Source organism: Galleria mellonella, unplaced genomic scaffold, assembly GCF_026898425.1.
Source record: "Galleria mellonella isolate WM207_F2 unplaced genomic scaffold, CSIRO_AGI_GalMel_v1 utg625, whole genome shotgun sequence".
NCBI classification, from domain to species: domain Eukaryota; kingdom Metazoa; phylum Arthropoda; class Insecta; order Lepidoptera; family Pyralidae; genus Galleria; species Galleria mellonella.
In genome coordinates this window covers 732,376-753,481 of record NW_026442129.1, presented here as the reverse complement: position 1 = coordinate 753,481, position 21,106 = coordinate 732,376, and the positions used below count along the sequence as shown (strand labels likewise).

Here is a 21,106-nt window from a genome sequence, read left to right as displayed (position 1 = left end):
AACATATTCGAAAGATTATCGATCAGTAAATGTAATATCAAAATGGACGATGATCCATTTTCCGCCATCAATACCCAGAGCAACCCAATATGTAGATATCAAATCGATATCCTAATTCCCATGTCTATTTCTTGAAAAATTCTTGAATTTATCACGATGGACTAGTGATTTGCTGTCATTCTCACCTATTATCTCTTACTGGTGTCCCACCAGCGTATACCGATAATGCAGACGAAGTAACCTTTCCATCGTCACCTACTAAAAAAACTTCTGCTTCCCAAAACAAGCCAACGTCACAATGATGTGTCAAAAACAATTCCCAACAGTTCGCTAGCAGAACGCTTTTTAAATAATTAATCAGAAACAATATTATAATAATATGCAATTATTTTTGAAAATTTACATATAACTGCAACAAACTTCGTTATAATCGATTTAAAAAATAGCCCTTACATTGATCTTAACCAGACTCGTTCCCCAACTAACTCTTAACGCCAAACTCCGAAGGAGAAGAGAACATTCTTCAAAAACACTGAGTGGCGAATGTTCTTCTGTAGAACCCGATCGACTGTTCCCAAAGAACGTGTGGTATTCAACGCAATCATAGATCGTGATTAAAATTTATGTGGTCGTCATAATCTACAAAATTTTTGTTCAAATTTACCTAAGCAAAACTCAAAACCTTACTAACTATATCTATCATGCTATGAGAAATCCAAAACAGCTTCTACGCTATTTTAAACACAACCATCGAGTAAAACTGTTACGAACTTTCCCAGATCAACTTCGATAGATGCCAATAACTATACCTGAAGAAGGTGTGGTGTTCGACGCAAGTCTTCCACAGCTTTTTGGCGGCGCGGTGGTTGGCCAGCTTGAAGCCGACCGTCGACTCGAACTGCTCGAACTCGCCTGGTCGGAGTTTCACGTAGAAGTTGTGCCGCTTGTAGCTGATCTTCAGGATCTTCGGCCACGCGAAGCGGTTGATGCGTAATCTAAACGTATAACAAGATATAATACGAACTGTTTGGAGCAACACTTCAGACTATTGAGATTCTGGGGAAACTCTCTTAAGAGAAAGATGCAGAAGGCGAAGCTCCTTGACACTACTTGTACAGTTCGCTGGTTTTTCTACCTGGGGCTTTAAACTCCAGCTAACTGTACTTCGGCCATTAGTTTGTCATTGAGGATTTAGGACAAAATATATGTCAAGAAATATATATATAAACTTTGTAAATAACATTCTTATACTCTAATTTCAGAAAAATTGTTTTAAGACCCGATGCATCTCTCTGTCTCTCTCATCTATAAAGATTAGCCAATCTCCTGGTGAGGATTGTTAATAATGTAGTCATGCACATTGCCAATAATTTTATCTATCCGGCTGATCTCCATGCGATCCCCTGTAAAGCACTTTATTTAATTCCTGGTGACTTTATCACCAACTGACGTAATTAAATCCTCACTACAATAAGAATTAAATAAACAATTTATGATCAGTATACTGAGAAAATATGGCAATACTGCCATTCGTAATTTGTCAAGGTCAGTTGTAGATAAGAGCTCTAGGCTAAAGCCTTACACTTACTTCTCTCTGTGCACCAGTAAACCGGAGGAGCAGACACCGAGCGTGATGTCCACATTCTCGGAGTCCTTGGCCGGGTGGAGGTCCACACCGTACATGGCCAGTTTCTTGGCGTTCTCCAGGTAATTCAGCTCCGCTTCCGCTGGTGTTTGGCCTCTGTCAATTATTTATGAATTGTAAATTTCAAGTACTTTAGCCCCTGCCTAGTGAGTAATATTTTTTGTTTATTAATACAATAGAGGGACAATCTAGCATTCATTTATTCGAAAAGTGACAGTTTTAGGTAGTGTCTCAAGAACATCACGTCATACGAGTTAGTAACGTAAGAAGAACTGTAATGATATATTTTAATCTGTACTTTAAGCTACTGTATTTCACATGAATTGTTTATATGTCATTGGTGCAATAAAGAGTTAAATAAATAAATATCTCTGTCTCCAGTGTTACTAGGCCACTTAATATTTTTACTAGAAACAGACTTGGTATTAAATGCGTCACCTTGGGTGGGTACCTTTATCCCACTCTTGTCTCTACCGCTAAGTAGTTGTGTTTACTCGACTGTTTCTATTTGAAAGGTGGAATATAGCAGTGAAGTTACAGGATACGGAGGCATTAATAACATCTTAGTTCTCAGAAATTGCAACGCATAAGTAGATGCTGTTGTTCTTAGCTATAGGCAATGGTTACTATTTTCTATGGACTGTCAGCTTATTGGCCATTCCATGTAGCCGAACTTCAAGCCGAAAATCAGTGTTTTGCTTTTAAACAAAACTATCACTGAGCTGTAGCCTATTTGGGTCACTGCGACACACATGGTGAAAACATATTTTTGTACTTTATCTTTAGTTTTATATTAAAAAAAAAATCGAAAAAGAAATGTTGCGTTGGTTTGGTCATTTGGAAAGGATGGATGAAAGAAGAATTACGAAAGAGATTTATGGAGCAAGAATGAATGGAGATGTCGGTAGGGGCCGACCTAGACGGACGTATGTTGACCAAATAGACGACGTGCTGAAGAAGGGCCAAATTAAAAGTACCCGTAACCGGCGAGCGTGTATGAAAAGATTTATGAATGTGGAAGAAGCGAAAGAGGTTTGTTTGAATCGAAGCATTTGGCGTTCCATTGTTTCTGTCTACTCTAATGGGAAACAGGCGTGACAGATATGTATGTATGTATGTAAAAAAATGTAATTCGATTGTATGGATTCATTTATTAATCTACGTGTCATAAATAACTCAAAGTGTTAATCTATATATCATGTTATAGAAAAAAAAATTAAGCAGATCACATATGTTCGTTTGCGTTCCATGTAATATATAATTTAAAATTTGGTTACATAAAAGAGTAACTTTTAACCTTGAGAAAATAGACGTAAGATCAACTATAACGTAAACTCTTCTTCCTAAAAAACCGCAAGACTGACGAACAAAAACGATTCCAAACGACAACCTCCCACTTTCTAAAAGTCATTCGCAAAAGACAATACACCAACGGTTCCCATTTGCCCACCTGTGTGTCTTGTGCAACTCTGCGACCTTCTCCTCGAGTTCCGGCGTGCAGGCGGACGGCGGGACCAGTTTCAACTGCTTGCAGTGTCCCGCGGCCGCTTCCGATTCCTCGTAGTCTCCAAGCTCGGACTGCAGCAGGTAGCTGGCGAGCAGCGCGTGCGTGACGGTCGAACATGGCAGTCGACCTGGCAATCATATGAACCTCTAAATAGTAAACGACTTCACTAATTTTATAAATATCACCAGAGGAAGACTTTGTACAAAAGTCGTTTGCTTGGATACCTCTGCCCCATTCGTGTTTCGACCGTAAAGCAATTGTGTTTTCATGGCTGTTTCGGTTTGAAGGGTGGTATAATTGGGCGTGAATTTATAGAGTACAGCGGAATAACACCTGAGTCCTCAGGAATGGCAACATATGGGGGGTACTTTCTTTAAAACAGGATGACATGACCAGCTGGGCGGGCATATCTAGTTTGTAATATGATGTCAAAAGTTCAGTAATCAAATTTACCTTCAAGCAAATCCTTCCTGACGGCCAGAACAAGCTGGTACCGTGTCAGCTCCTCCTGCAACTGCGCTGGCTCAGGGGGGTAGAATTTCACTGCAAACCTCACTTCCCATGGCTCCCCTATAAAACATAACATTCTATTAATATTATATTTTATTTCCAAAGTGATAAATAGCAAAGGAAAAGAAATGTTCCAGAGTGGCTGTCTAATGTAAAAGCAAACGTAGAATCGGACGACTCATTAAAATAACCCGCTGTATCTAAAACTCTTGACGGTGTAACGGTTTAAGTTAGAAAACAATTATTTATACTATGCAGAGATTGAACCTGTAACCATTAGATGATGAGGTATACTGTGCTTACCCATGATACCCATCATGCGTTGCACTCTCTATGCCTCTTCTGTCAGATATTACATTCACTACCAGTACGCACGCATTACTGTAGCTATACCCCAAAATCCTACAGTACATCGGGGGGAAAGAGATTGTTAGTAATGGAGACTGAGAATCCCATTGCTAGCAATATACCCAACCAGGTCGACCTCCTCGCGGTTCTCCCTGGAAACTACCATGGTTAATTCCTGATGAATTCATCATGATGGGCTAACTGGCCTGTTTTCATTCTCATCTATCACCCTTCACTGGTGCTCCGCCAGCGCATCCCGTTAGCGCAGGCGGGGCTACCATACCATTTTCACCCTTAAAAAAAACCATCAATATAATCAAAATTCTATCTTATCCGACTTGCAAATGTTAGTCTTTAGTTAGTAAATAATTAGTATATTTTTAAAATGTAATAGTAACTTTACCTGAGCTATCGGTATACCCTGGCGTTGTACTAGTAAGAGACGATAGGTCAAGAGGAAGATAATTAGCTTATTGTGGCGAATTTACTAAGAATTAATCACGATTGTTTCTTACGGGGGCCGCGAGAATATCTATGAGTTAGGGATACCTTCTTTAAGAAAGAAATAACTACTAGCAATAGGGGTGCTAGATTCCTTCCATCATCGTTGTCCTATTAGACTTTAACTGCCAACTGCTGAACATGAGCCTCTCCCTTGTGGGGTTTTACCAGTAGTTGCCACACTTGGCAGGGGGATTGGCAACCGCAGTTAGGCTTTAGAGATGTTTTAAGAGGTATGCTGCTGTCCTTCCCTCGACCATTAAGTTCCCTTAGTCGCGTCTTATAACACGCACGGGAAAGGAAGGGATGGCCTATTCTATGCCGGGACCACACGGCCAATACTCCTTTAGGTAATAAAAATGCTTTCTCCCAAGTTAATAGGTACTCGTCAGAACACTAAAAAACAATAAGGTGAAGGGATTGTTAGTTGGCAGGAACTAGCATCTCTTTTACTAAAAATGCACCCTGATAAGTTCACTTATACACAAGATGGAAACCATCATCGTCAATACCTTTTTTTTTTTACCGAGGGGAAAATCTCCATAAAGAGACCCACCGCCAGCGGTGTGACGGTGGGTACTGTGGGATTTTTACCACTAAAAACCACCTCGGTATTCCTCTCAGCGCCGTGTGCCGATGACTGGGGCTCGCGATTTGCAGTCGTCCAAATCACCGGCGGCATCATCGTCAATACCTGATAAATTCAACAAGACAAGCCAACTGACCTGCCTATATCCTTGTCATCCCTTACAGGTACCCACCAGCGTATACCGGATAGCGAAGGCGATGTCAACATTCCATTTTCATGGCATCAGTAGTAAGATCAGTATTCAAACCAGGTTTACCAGCCAGTTGTTAGTGACACCACCACTGAGAGAACATAATGGATCCTGATACAGTACGCTTACGTTTCAGCAGTTTCGACACCCGCTTGTCGAGGTCGATCCAAACGCGCGGATCGCCACGGTCCTCGTACAGCAGCCCGAAGTAGTCCTTCTCAACCAGGTTCAATTTGTCGCACACCGTGTTCAGGAGGTCGTAGCCGCGGATCTTTTTCTGTAAACCGAGTGACAGTTAGTTGTATTAGAGTTCTCAGAATGAAAAGAGCTTAGATGGTCGTGAATAGAGCGATTTTAGAAATGTTTCTTCCCACGAACGTTCAGGTTATGGAATGAGTTCCCTATCAAGGTTTTTCCAATAGATAAAAGAATGGGATTCTTGAAAAAAGAGATAAAGAAGTTTCTTCAGGACCAGAAACGCGCACGTAATGCCCCAGGTAATGAAGACGTTCATAGGCTATATAGTAAACGTTTACCACCATGTGGGCTGTATGCTTGTTTATTACCTCTGTGGTATAAAAAAAGCAAACAAGCTGATGGCCCACCTGATGAAACCTAGGAGTCATCTATAGACAGGAAAAAGATCATGGACACCACAAATTATGTTATATTGTCAGTATTCTATTTTAGACCTATATTAGTCCGTGTTCTATTCGAAGAAAGATTCAAACATCTTCGGAATTGGCATGCGTGCAAGACGAATTATGCAAGTGGCATTTCTTTCTCGCTGCCTGACTTGACATGAGTATAGATATATAGTAATTCTTTTTTAAACTTGTGAAAGTGGAAAGATATCGATAACGAGATTATTATATACATATCAGATAGATCGTATACACTCTGAAGAAGAATCAACTCGTATCTATGTATTTCCATAACTTATGCTTACAACATAATAATTATATACAATGATGATATAAGAGACGTCTATATACGGATAGACAGCTTTGGTATTCGGTTCATTGTACCTATTCCATAAAGACACAGTGAATATATATTTTTTATCACCGAATCTTCTGTAGCTTTAGCTTTGTACAAAAGTCGATTGCTTGGGTACCTCTGTCCCATTCATGTTTTAACCGTGAAGCAGTTGTGTTTGCATGGCTGTGTTTCGGTTTGAAGGGTGGGATATGGCGTGAATTTACTGGGTACAGAGGAATAACACCTGAGTCCTCAGGAATGGCAACGCATGGGGGGTATCATGAGCGAAACAGTATAATCTGTTATGTCCATGGTACTGCTCATGTCTATAAGCGACGGTTACCACTTTCCATCAGGTGGGCCGTCAGCTTGTTTGCCATTCTAAGCTGTATAAAAAAAAAGATTTACTATAAATTTTCTGACTTGATTATTTTCACAAGGGACTTTTATTTATCCGACTTTATACATAAATCATTTACAAACGTTTCACCTATTTGACATCTGGTGTTGAAAATGTTCACGGTCTCAGATGGAATGGAAGATGGGTTGTCATCTTACTTGCTAAAAAAAACAAAAAATTTCAACTTACGTCCACATCGAAGTTTAAGGTGGACCCATCGAGCAGTTCGACCTTGACCTTGGCGATGTTGCCGGGATGCGGCCGCTTCTCCTCCTTAGGCTTGCTTTTGGCCTCGTCCTTGGCCTCTTTGGCCACACCCTCCGGCATTTTGCCGACCTTCTACACCTGGAATAAGAGAAAATGTAGTTTATTTTCCATTTTTAAGTACGCAATTGATCGTAAAATGAAAAAATAAATATGTGTGATTGTTTACTTTTCTTACAATTAGAGACAAGAAATTTGCGAAATCAATTGTTTTTTTTTTTATCTTATATCCTGAAAAGATCATTATCATTATCTTTTTATAAACAAGCTTATACTACGAAAAGCGAATGAATTATTCGTAAAATTATGTCACATTCAAATTTATTGGCATCGCTCACAATAAAATCTTTTTGACCTTTATAACATAATCTCATTAATGCATTAACCCCATCATCTGTGCAGTTTTTGTCAGGCAATTACCATACTGTAGGTTCATATCATGGTGGTGCCCTCGTGTCAAGTTTTCCTAGATTTCCTCCAAACACAAAGCATCTGGCGTGGTTTTACGTTGTCTCTCAAAGTACTGAGCAAGTGCCCATAATTTTGAAATGTTTAGACTGCGATACGATCTTGAGCCCTTAAAGCGTTCTTCGACTAAGCCAGCGCCGTTAGTTTTTGCCTGAATTTGGAGAATAATGCCGTATGCAGTTCCATCCGTTTGAAGGTTATGTAGACAGATCACAATGGAAGTATAAATCAACAGCCGTGGGAACCGAATGCAACTACCAATGTGACTATTGTCGCGCGTCTAGAATAGATCACAGTATTTAGTTTTTATCTGTTGCACTGCACATTGACAATAAACAAGTTGCTATTCTGTAAAACTCCATGGATAATTCACCTCAGGATTAGAAACGAGATTGCTTAAATAAAACTGCACCTGTGCTACAATTGCAAAAATTATAGAGTATCGAAAATTAGTTACGATTTTCACACTATGAGCGAGATCGTAAGTAATTTTCAAAGAGTTACATTAACAAAGGTTTTGCAAGGGACGAGCCCGTACAGGCAAATTAAATGTAGAAATCTCCCCACTGGTTGAAACAACAACAATGGAGTTAATGAAACCAAACGGAATGTTACTTATGGTGATGTATAAAAAATACCTATGTTTAACATCTTTTTTATAACACAGGGGACAAACGAGCATTAGGTTCACTTCGGTAAGTGATTACCGCCGCCCATGATCACTCGCAACACCAGAGGCAGATCTTCTACAATAGACAACTAACGACTGAAATGATGATATAAAAACAAAAACTATAAACTAATAAATTGTTTAAAATATAAGCGTTTGTACTAAAGAGTAATTCACGAATGCTCGCTGTATTTTATAAGTCATATTATAGTTTTTTAAAATTTAGCTGAAGAACAGTGCTAAATCAAAAGTTCTCGAACAAAAATGTGCCCAATAAAAGACTGGTACGTACGAGTAGTTATTACATTGTTCCATTCATAATTGCTTCATGTGTGTCACACGCTTACACCACACAGACAAATAAACACATTACATCTCTGGTGCACGAATTAATTGCAACGACATTGAGACAATTACTAAATGAGAATTTGATTGCTAAAAATTGCTTTAGATTGCCTAACACACCACATATGAAAAACTGCTTGAGAAACTCAGGACTACAGAAAAAATAAACAAGCCCGGTATTATAACCAACAACAAAGAAAAACTATCAATAAATTTAAAGTCATATACTATGTTATCAAGTGACTTAAATTTACTAAAGGCTTATATTTTGACGAAGAATTATATTCCATTCATTAAAACAACTTATAAAAATTGCTAGCATGGATTTTCGCTGTTCGCATTCCACCAAGCACGGTTTAGAAATATGGAAGCTTCCTGGTGTTCGACTTGTGCACGTTAGGAGACTACGAGCAGGATTACGTGCCGAATTTTAAGCACCAATGTTGGAACGCTGGCTTTGCTTAAAGGATTAAAGACCAAATGACAACCCTTTAAAACCATCACATAAGAAACGTGTTATTTATCTAAAACGTTCAGTACCAGACAAGCATAATTTGACAAATTGTTACTCTGGCAACAACAATGTTAGCAAAAAACTCTGGCAGATCAACTTCCGGACGATTTCAATGAAAACCGTTGTCAATAATTCCTGATGAAATCGACAAAATGGATCAACTACATCCTCACTTATCATCATCTCGCTAGACTATATCAATTTCACGTGCGGTCTTACTACATTTTCATTCAAAAACCTCTACGTTTGGATCCATGATGAGCATACATTTCTGTGACTGGCCATTCCTTTTATTATAGACTAATTCAATTACAACATTGACCATGCATTTATCATTTGCCGCCCACAACCTCATCCCGATCTGTGATTGATGACTACATGACCTCGGCGTGGCCTGTGTCCCTAATTCGACCAATTGTCACAAGGATCCAGCGGATAAAAATGGACATGTGTCGCGCGCCACGAATAATTTTATCATCCTTTTCATTCCTGTTTATATTAATATATAACCATCACGTGTCACGATGTACGTTTACGATACGTCGATACGTTATCTGAAACCATTCTATTTTAACAATATTTTGTAAATGTGTACTGTTTAGTCCAATTTGAAAGAAAACTTTAGGGATAGCTTTATCTCGATAACTGACCCTTATTATATTTTTATTGGGGCACGCTTGTTCGTTTTGCCGGGTTCGTTAGTTACGATTACGTATCTAAATTTATTTCTGTAACATGTTGTGTTACAGAAATGCATTTTTCATTGCATCTACTTATTTTGGTCAACATTTCATATTTCTAGCCATAGTAATTTCGTGTACTTGATATATCAATTAATGAATAAATCAGCTTTTCTTTCAAATCCTCCAATACTTCAAATAGAATCTTCTCAATATGTGGAAGTTACACGATATCTTCATTTTACCAATCTAAGACTTTTAATTAATCGAAATGTTCACTTAATTGGTATTGATCAAATTGAAGTTAATTTTTGTGGAACTAGATCTTAAAATTACATAATACACAATACAGATATAACTATTCAACAAGCACATTTGCATATTAAGCGACTTTTAACAAATCTAGTAAATTTATTCAAATATTGGCATAGTAGTAAGATCTTCGACCTCATAATATATTCACTTGAAAGAGCAAAGAAACAAGGTCAAGAAACATAAGGAATGATCTAATACAAGTAAATGCTGTGAGTACGAAACAACTGTCATGGTCAGTAACTGAATCATATATTAACAAGGTATAAGAACTACATGAATCGTGTTTTAGCACTGAGGAATTTTTGAAAGGATATGTCTAATCCTTGAATCCGGATGATTGATTATAATTAATATAAGTTTATTAATTAAATAAATATATTTTGCATCTCAAATTAAAACAGTAACATCCATCGGACAAAACATCAAAAACCAATGAAAGGTTTTATAGACACATTAGACTGAAAATATTTGAATTTCGAATTGGAAATCGTGCATCTATAAGTAGATTTTGCCTTGAAACAACCGGGTTTTTTTTTTCGAAAAAAAAAACAAACGACTGCTTCAATCATTCTTCGTAACAAAATTAAAATAGGGCCTCTACGGGACTATTCAATTCAATTCAATTTATTTATTGCATTCTACAATATTATTAAAAGATGTTAGTAATTGATGTAGTACATTGTAGACCCTGTAGGGCGCAGCAATTAGAAGCGGGGAGGGCGTCGATCCCTAAATTTTCGTAAAGATTCCATAATTAAATAATTCAATTCCAATTTCATCAATGTAATTAAATTCTATTTAAAATCAATAAAAAAAAATAAAGATAAATTGAAAAACTCTTCTTTTTGGAATTTGCTTAAAAATTTATTAACAAAATCACTGGGCAAGAATACTCTATCTAGATAAAAGTGACCACCTGATGAAAAAGAGAGCTGACACTTTATTACAGTAACATATTATCAAATGTAACTTATTTTTAGAAACATATATTATTACAATAGTTAATTTCAAACTTTTCGCGGTGTTTACACATATTTTTAAATACACAATCGGGACTTAACGTAAAACGTTGGCAATAAAGAAGCAGGTATGTTGTATGTACTATTTACCAGTGAAAGCTTTTTCATCGCGTCAAGTCCCGACTGTTTATTTAAAAATATATATATTATTACTATAAAAATTTTAATCGATGCAGTGGATCACTTAATCGATGCATACGAATCATCAAAACAAGATAATCTGACATTACACAATAAACACTGAACGTACACTCGATTCATCTGTTGGACGGTGGCCAAATACTGAATCATAAGTTTATGTCATATTTTACTGGGAAATATTATAGAGATGTTTCAATGTTCGATGGTTTTATTACTGGAGCCCTAGTTCTAATTTGATATTCCATTAAACGTGCAGGATACTATTTGAGTCATGCGACGTTACTTTGTTGTTTTAACGAATGTGAAATATGGCGATGTTATTTTCTCTTTTCCGTGAAATATCAATTGGTACAGGTCAAGAAACTTCTACATCGTTGCTACAATTGTGAGTCTCAGAAACTACAATCTTTGTATTAATAAAAACGTTTCTTGAGTCTTTTTTTGTTTTTGAATATCGAATAACATTATGATTCATTCAGTATATAAGAATGTTTACAACATTCTGTTATTTTACGAATATTTGAAATAAATGCCAAAAGAGAAACATATTATAAAGAGAAACTTGAACCACCGAAACAAAACCTGACTTAAAAACAATAAAATGCTAAAAATGAGTCTGCACTACTGCAATGAACTAAATAAAAGAATATTTTAGTAAAAATATGTGCATGAAACTTTATACATTGCCGAATTTCTTAAACCGTTATATTTTGACGATTCTAATATGTCAAAATTGAGCAAACAACATATGTATAATATATGATATTATACATATGGTAGAAAACTGCTAAACATTAATAATAACAGATAACTTTTTTCCTGTGACAACTTGTTTGACCTAGTCCTCATCCCATTATTCTTAGTCGACACGATATCCCAAATATAAGCCCCTCTTCCATCATCATCCTTCACACAACCCATCAATCTTTTCTCGAGTCTTGGTTTCACCAAATAATATTACCACAATTTTTACTTATAAATGATCAATAATAATTTACAACATAATTTCACAAAAAACAAATGGACTTCAGATAAGTTTTGGCAAAATCATTATAAGCCAAACGAGTTTTGAAATTTTTCTCTGTACCGTATCGTTCATCCAAAAATATAATACGTATTTTTATATTGCTTAACAGCTTTCAAAGCCAAGGCTGCAAAACTACAGTGTGAGCTTTATAATTAGTATTAGATTATCAGTATTTAACCGTGTGGTCCCGGCATAGAATAGGCCACCGCTTCCTTTCCCGTGGATTTCGTAAGAGGCGACTAAGGGCGAGCGAGGGATAGGCAGTAGCGTCACTCTTAAAACATCTCCAAAGCCTAACTGCGGTTGCCACTTCGTCAAGCGTGGCAACTACAGACAAAACCACCCAAGGGGGAGACTTATGTTCAGTAGCGGACAGTTAAAGATGATATCATAATAAAGATCAGTAATTTGTTATTTTAAATGGCTTATAATTATTGGAAGAAGGGGAGAAGAAGGAAAGGAAGGAAGGAAGGAGGGGGAGAGGGAGATCGAGACATAGTTACATCAGGCAGATCAAGGAAGGAGTTGGTGTCGTGTCGTATCAAGAGGTGAAGAAACTCGCTGAAAATCGTAGCGAGTGGCAAGAGCTCCACCGACAAGAGCGCAGCACTTAAATAGGATAGATAGATGGATAGTTATTTAAACAAATTTATAGCTACTTTTTCTATTAAGATGCTGCAAGGTCTGATAGTAACTATATAATTTAAAGTATGCATAACTGTTTGTATCCTATACATAAATATATAAGTTCAAAAATGAAATTGTAAACCTTCTGGTAGTCGATTGAAAATCAAAATACGAGAATCATCAACAAAACTGTATAATCACGCAAGTAGCATCAGTAATGGGCGCCTAAATACCTCCATTACAAATATGGCGAACAAAAGGCACACCACATCTGAACACTGAATAGACACAATGGATTCCTGGGCCGCCGGTGTCGGGCATGACATCATGCCAATGTCGATATGGCCGTCAGCCATCTCGGTGTAATACCGTCGACGTCAATCATTGTGCCAGGATCATTGAGATTTGTACGTGTAATCGAATAGCGTCCAATGTCACCTATGAGTTTATTATTTTTTTTAAATCTATGTAAATAACATTTCTTGAGATTCATCTACGACAATGCATCGGTTTATATATTTATTATATATTTTTTATAGGTTATTGCAATTTAAGTGTATTATACAGTGCTATAAAGCATTATGTCCTCCACTGTACTACAGATTTTTCAAATGATTTCTTCGCAATGGCAGTATATGGGGGAGGCCTATATTCAGCAGTGGACTGATAATGGCTAAGATGATGATGATGATGATGATGATGACAATTTATACAAAATGTTTCAAGATATATTAGTCCTCAATGTAGGATTTCTGTACTATATAATAACAAACACTTTGGGGGAAAGGGATTGTTAGTAATGGAGACTGAGATCTCATTGCTAGCAACATACCCAACCAGGTCGACCTCCATGCAGTTCCCCCTAGAAACTATCATGGTTAATTCCTGATGGATTCATCATGATGGGCTAATTGACCTGTTTTCATTCTCATAGATCACCCTTCACTGGTGCCCCACAAACGTATCCCGCTAGCGCAGACGGGGTTACCATTTCATTTTCACACATAAAAGAAAAAATAACAAACACTACAACAAATAACTAGAGACACAATCTAGATTACCCAAAATCCAACCAATTTAGACAAGTCCGTTTCCTGAATTAGTCGGATTCATTAATTAAAAGGTAATTCAATTTAATGAATGAGCCCTTACCTTCAAGTTATATTTTCAAAATGTACAATTAAAGTATCTAAATGAAGATTACATCGCATTCAATTGAGGGGAAAGTCGTCTGTTTGCAGAGTTCCAAACCATTTGTTTCATAAATGTCCTTTCCTCGTCGCTTCGTCTAAAGCGGCTTATCTTTAGTGAGAGACTTACTTTCAAACACTTCAAAGTTTTTACTTCAAACTTGTATTAATTAAAATTTAGATGAAAAAGAATCAAATATAATATTTGAACACATACCCCTTATTCATAATACGATTATTACTAATACATAATACGGGTTAGTCCTTCCATTACTTCCTTCAAGAGAAGACTGAAATCACATCTTTTAATCAATTGTACATGATAATTCTATACACTGATACATATGTATATATATTTATCTATATAAGTAAATAGATAAATATATTACGTATTTATTTATTTATATATTTATTCACAATTTGTGTTTGTTGTATTTACATTATTTTCACCGCTACCTTTCCTGCACTGGATTACCCAAATTAAATTATTTTCTCTCTAACTACACTGGGTTGGCTGGAAGAGACTTCTTTCAGAGATAAGTCCTCCCTTGCTAACAAGTTGTTAAACTAATCGTCGCATATATTGTTTAAGTGCAATAAAGAATATACATAAAAAATACAACTTCAAATGTTACAAAATCAGTTATTTTTATTTCAAAACGTCCCGGCGTCGCACGGGTGGACATTTATACATTTTAAAAAGTGGCCATTAAGGCTGCACACGCGACGGAAGCTTAAAAATGGAGTAACTTCTCCCGTTTTCCCAACATTTCCCTTCACTGCTCTACTCCTATCCATCGTAGCGTGATGAAAAGTATACTATAACCTGCCCAGAAATATAAATAATAATAATAAAAAGAAGTGCCAAGTTTCGTTAAAATTCGCCGAGTAGTTTTTGTTTCTATAACGAACATACAGACAGACAAAAATTTTACTGACTGCATTTTTAGCATCAGTATCGATCACTAATCACCGCCTGATAGTTATGTTGGAAATATATTTCATGTACAGAATTGACCTCTCTACAGATTTATTATAAGTATAGAAGACAAATGAACCGATCTGGATAAAATTTCCATAGGACCAATCTGTAAGTATAACCTTTCAGTAAAAAAAAAATTCAAAATTGGTTTTGAATTCGTCACGATAGACTCACTGGACTCTTTCATCACCTATCATCCCTTACTGGTATCCCATCAGCACATACAAGTAACGAGTACGGAGTAACAATTTTATTTTCAGCATTAAAACAAAGGAATAACACCTGAGTCCTCAGGAATGGCAACGTATGGGGGTATCATGGGCGAAACAGTATACTCTGTTATGTCCATGCTACTGTACTGGCGACGGTTACCACTTTCCATCAGTCTAATCTAAGTTTTAAAAAATAAAATAAAATAAATGTTTTAATCATAAACATGACAGTAACGGCACTAAATGTCCACATTAAAAAATATGCGACTTCCCATCAGGTGGGCCGTCAGCTTATTTGCCATTCTAAGTTGTATGAAAAAAAAATGTATACCATTATGTAGGTAATCAGCAAATATTAAACAAAATAAACGGATTTTTCGTCCAAACATGATTCTTAAAATCATCCGTAGGCTTAAACGAGATTAAAATAAATCTGGCAATTAATCTCTCACACATTAAAGAGATTTATAAATGACGTTACATAACGTGCGCCATGTAATAATAGACTATATTTATGGGCGCCGTTATGTAAACAACACACTTTGCACGAGTGCCAAATGCCAATCATTCCGTACGAATGGGTGGTAACAAAAAATATATCCACTTTTGTTATAATGTACCTGTTTATAAAATATGCTGGTTCCTATTGTATATACTATTATTTATTAATTATATTTAATTGTAAGTAAAAATTGTGTTACATTTATTACACAATTAACATTGTGTATAAAGTAAACGGAGCGGTACAAGGCAAACGTTCTCGGGGTAGATCACCAACGCGATGGACTGACCTCATCAAAACGGCCACACAGCAGTCCATTGTGGAATGCTCTCGCTCGGCGGCGAACAGAAGTAGATGGAGATATATTGCGAGGACCTCAATCGCGAAGGAGGGCCTCATCGACGAGCCACTGTCATTGTGAAAACCACGACCACTCTGTCAAGAGTGTACGACTGAAGAGAGATAAAGTAAAAGTTGACTTCATGTAATATATTTTATATGTTGTTCTAAATTTGTTTATCAATTTTCTTTTTTATAAAAAAAATAAAAATAAAAACTACATCTATCAACGTATGTAAAAAGGTACATTTTGAACAGTACCTACCTATAGTATTACATTTATATACAAAATTAGTAAAATGAGTTTTTCAGCCCACTTTAAATAGAAGGACGAGTTTTTTTTGTTATGATTTTTACCTCTTAACTCTGTCAGTTCTATGTTCCATTCTAAGTTGCATAAAAATAAAGTTCTAAACCGATTTGGAAAATTCTTTTTTTAACCGAAAGAATATACTTACAAATCGATCCCATAAACTTTATCGAAATCTATGTAGTCGTTTATAGTTTTAAAATAAAAAAAAACTCGAAGTCGGTTTTTTTTTGTGGGACTCAATGTTTAATTATTATAATGACAAACAAATTGACGGCCCATCTGATAGCAAGTGGTAACTCTTGTCTACAGATAAGAAGAGCACCACGGACATCATATACTGTGATGCCCGATGGTACCCATTGTAATCTAGTGAATAAAGTAAATTGGACTGCCAAATCCCACCTTTCAAACACACCTGCAATGCGTTTAGGGTGATCATGGGCGGCGGTAGTCACTCACCACCAGGTGAGCCCAGGGTGCTCGTTTGCCCACTGTGTTGTAAAAAAAAAAGTTCCGCAATATGAATGACCCCACGGGGCCGCCTTTCAAGAACCTCCTCCTTATGGTTTCCGTTTAGTTACTCAAGCTATGACTATGTTTTTTTAAAAGACAAAGAACAAAACGCTAATCAGACACATTATGATAAAAACTTGTTGCGAGGTTAATAAACTTAATATGGGTACATATATGCAAAAAAAATCACCGCCAAATATAAACGCACCGTTGGCGAATTAGAAGAGGGACAAAATAGAAACTTTTTGCATGCGTCTGCGAGGAAGGATTCAAATTCAAATTCAAAATTCAAATTCAAAAATCATTTATTCATGTAGGACATTTTAGCCGCTTATGAACGTCAAAGATCAAACGTCGATGAGTCAATGCATGAATCGACGCGAACAGCATCGGTCGGTATGTACGCCGTACACACAAATAAACATGCGTACTTTAAACGAGCATAAACAAAATAAATCAATTGGCACGAGAATTTTAAATACGTAATTATTCAATACGGCAATGTCGATTCGCAGTCGATCGATTTTAAGCGCGTATTTTTTTAACGACTTGAAGACGAAGGGAAGTAATCTATTATTTACACGTGGTGAAAATGTAACCATTCCTTTCCTCCTGTAAAGGATGCGAAATAAAAAAACCAATTTTCTTAGATGTTGCCTAAGCACTGTCAGAGCACGCACTAAATCAAGGAAAAAGGTAATTCTATATTTATAAGTATAGTGCGTACCCTCAGTATTTTTAATTTTTATTTATAATGGACTGTATTAATAATAAAACTATAAGTAAGTACATTTATATAGGTATACAAAAATAGGTGTAAAAAAGTACAAATAATAATAATATAAACTAAATCGTAGTGCGTCGCCTACACCTCCCAAGAGGTGTTGTACTAATGAACCTGTAACTTTTTATAAAACAAAAATAAATCAAAAACGACGAAAAATTTTCAAACCTCCATGCTAACTTAACAGCTGGACATAATAATGTAATTTAGTTGAGAACAAGAGTTATGCTATACATTCGCTAATTCTAAACCGATTTTAACCATAATAATTATTTATTTAGACAACATAAGACCCATTTTGTTAGTTATAAATTTACTTATGTTAGTAAAAAAAAAAAGAGGAAGAGGAAGACCGAGGAATAACTACATGGGACAAATAAAGGAAACACTAGGTGTCATGTCGTATAGGGAGATAAAGGATATGGCCTGGGATAGAGCTGGCTGGAGGAAGATGCATGGATTGGTTGCACCGACAAGAGGGAACTCTTAAATGAAAAGAAAAGAAGATGTTAGTAAATGAACGGTTATGACACTCTTGGATAACCTGTCCCACCCAATATTTTAGGATGGGACAGTCCATCTTACCGGCAATTTTCTTTTAAGAAGGGAAAGGATTGTTGGGGACTACCAGTGCCACTCCAAACATTATACCGTATTAGGTCGACTTTCCCGTAGTCCTGCTAGAAATTATCGTGCTGAATTCCAGGTGCATTCATCACGATGGGCTAACCGACCTGCCCTTTGATCCTCACCCTATAATCTCCCACTGGTATCCAGCCAGTTTATACTGTTAGCGCAGGCAGGGTTACCATTCCATTATCATCCATTAAAAAAAACGATTTTGAAAATAGTTTCTGCAGTCGATAGTGTTTACTACTGTGTTTCTTTTATACCACAAAGGTGGTAAACAAGCATACAGCCCGTCTGATGGTAAATGGTCACTATAATCTACGCCTACAACTATACTACCATTACAGTTTCTAACTACTGGATTCATAATTATTCTAATTAATTTAAATTTTATTATTTCATTTAAAAATCTGGGATAGAACTGGCTGGAAGAAGATGCATGAATTAATTGCACCGACAAGAGGAAACTCTTAAATAAAAAAAAAAAAGATTTCAAAAATCTAATAATTTTTAAATGAAATAATGAAATTTAAATAAAACAAAATGCATACATCACGCATTGCGATTACGGTCACCGCTTCCCATAAGGTGGGCCGTCAGCTTCTTTGTTGTTAAGTTGCAATAAAACAATGTTATCTATCGATCCATTATGTATCGACTGTACATAGTCGATGAGCCGCCGTCTGCTTCTGAATGGTTATAAATCACAAGCAGACAGTAACACACCGCAATCTGGTCTCAATGGGCGATAGCATTGATTTACGTTGTTGTGTTTCTACAATGTATGGTATACATATATCCTGATAGTGCCACTTGTTGTTACTGTATGTTTTGATGGGTGAAAATGGTATGGAAACCCCGCCTGCGCTAACGGGATACGCTGGCGGAGCACCAGTGAAAGGTGATAGATGAGAATGAAAACAGGCCGGTTAGCCCATCATGATGAATTCATCAGGAATTAACCATGATAGTTTCCAGGGGGAACCGCAAGGAGGTCGACCTGGTTGGGTATATTGCTAGCAATGGGATTCTCAATCTCCATTACTAACAATCCTTTTCCCCCCTGTTGTTACTGTATGATAACCGAAAATATCAACTGAAATTCTCTAGAAGAGGTTAAACATATTTTTTTTTATTATTATTTCGATTAAAAATCACGATACTAAGACAAATATCTATTACTGATCAAGTAACGATATTAACGGTATCTGTGGTGTTTTAAACAGTACTTAATAAACCTCTAATGGTGCGACCACTTCAGCACGTCCGATGCAGTTGATCAATAAATTATGAAGCCCATGAATGGACACATTGGTCCGTACATGGTCATGTAACATGATCTAAGGCCAAATGAGCTTTGATACATTGATGTTTGTTGCCAGAGAAATCTTTATTTGGCGTTCAGAGGGCTTATTTATATATTTATTGAAGACATAACTTTTAGAGGGGATTGCCCATTGATACGGACTGTTAACACAGTATAAGGCACTACTTAACTTACACTGTGCTGCTAGTTTATTTATTGGTTAACCAATAGTTTAAGTTTTTTTAATAGGTGATGATGGAATGGTAACCCCGCCTACGCTATCAGTAGACACTGGTACGGCACCAGTGAAGGGTAATAGGTGACGATAAAAGCAGGTCCGTTAGCCCATCGTGACGAACTCCACTAGAATTCACGACGAGTTTCCAGGAGAAACCGCGTGGAGGTCGACCTGATATATTGCTAGTAATGGGCAAATTAGACCCCATTACTAACAATCCCTTCCCCCCTAATAGTTTAAAAGTTAACCACATCAATCGTCATCATTCATTCATCAGAGGTACAATCGATGATTGCTTGGGTACCTCTGTCACATTCGTGTTTCAACCGTGAAACACCTGTGTTTGCATAGCTGTGTTTCGGTTTGAAGGGTGGGATATGGCAGTGATTTTACTGAGTACAGAGGAATAACACCTGAGTCCTCAGGAATGGCAACATATGGGGGTATCATGAGCGAAACAGTATATTCTGTTATGTCCATGGTACTGCTCATGTCTATAGGCGACGGTTACCACTTTCCATCAGGTGGACGTCAGCTTGATTGCCATTCTAAGGTGTATAAAAAAAAAAAATCAAACCTCACATAAACCTATTTTAGCTATTGAACTGTTTTGTTTCTTTCTTTTGTGTTACATTCCTAACTTGAAGGACAGTGACAAAGCAGTGTTATAGTTAAAATAAGTTTGTAAAACGTTCCAGTTTTTATATGTAGGTTACATTACATTTCATAGACTTATGCGTGACGATACTAACATGGGACTAACACGGGAGTAAACCCCATTAATTTTTAAAAGAATTAACAATATCAAAATAAAATCGTTACCGGCATCGGATATCGAAGATATTGCGTAACGAATACAAAAAAAAATTAATGAATTGAGGAAACTCCTCTTCCTTGAATCGCTTAAAAACAACATAAAAGGGCCGACCATGAAACGTTTTCCGAAATTTCGTAGCCGAACGAAACACAAATTTGATGTTTACATAATACTTACCGTTTAAAAACATTACAATATTATTCTTTTAGACTCTTATGGTAGGATTTATGTCGAACGAAATGTTAAGCTCCATTTACTGGGCCGTATTAGGTATGAACGAAAAAATGAAATTAAGTTCGGAACACACCTAACTTAGGAATTTTATTTCATGGTAGGCCCCCAGGTATATGCTAGAAAAGATTAGGGATCCTTACTAAAACTTTAGCAATGTAATTCGAGGTGTAAAAAATGCTATAAAATATATTTCGTCGCATGTACTGCGGAAACTATTGGTGATAGAACAAAAGTATGTTCTACAATATTGAAGAAAATATCAATAACTACAAACAACTTCGCGATACTATATGTCCAACTATTAT

At 36.5% G+C, this 21,106-nt stretch overlaps 1 protein-coding gene across 4 annotated transcripts in view; it reads right to left on the bottom strand.

Moving 5' to 3' along the window:
- The window catches only part of LOC113511301 (protein 4.1 homolog), a 121,483-nt gene that overhangs the window by 37,342 nt on the left and 63,035 nt on the right, over nt 1-21,106 (bottom strand). For 3 of the 4 annotated variants that reach the window (XM_052899666.1, XM_052899668.1, XM_052899669.1), the window contains exons 2-7: nt 6,861-7,016; nt 5,414-5,567; nt 3,606-3,722; nt 3,096-3,279; nt 1,589-1,741; nt 810-995 (exon numbers count right to left, since the gene is read on the bottom strand). In XM_052899666.1, the coding sequence (XP_052755626.1) occupies nt 810-995; nt 1,589-1,741; nt 3,096-3,279; nt 3,606-3,722; nt 5,414-5,567; nt 6,861-6,998 (932 nt within the window). In that variant the 5' untranslated portion in view covers nt 6,999-7,016. The remainder of the gene's footprint in view (nt 1-809; nt 996-1,588; nt 1,742-3,095; nt 3,280-3,605; nt 3,723-5,413; nt 5,568-6,860; nt 7,017-21,106) is intronic. The other variant, XM_052899667.1, reaches the window with a different exon arrangement.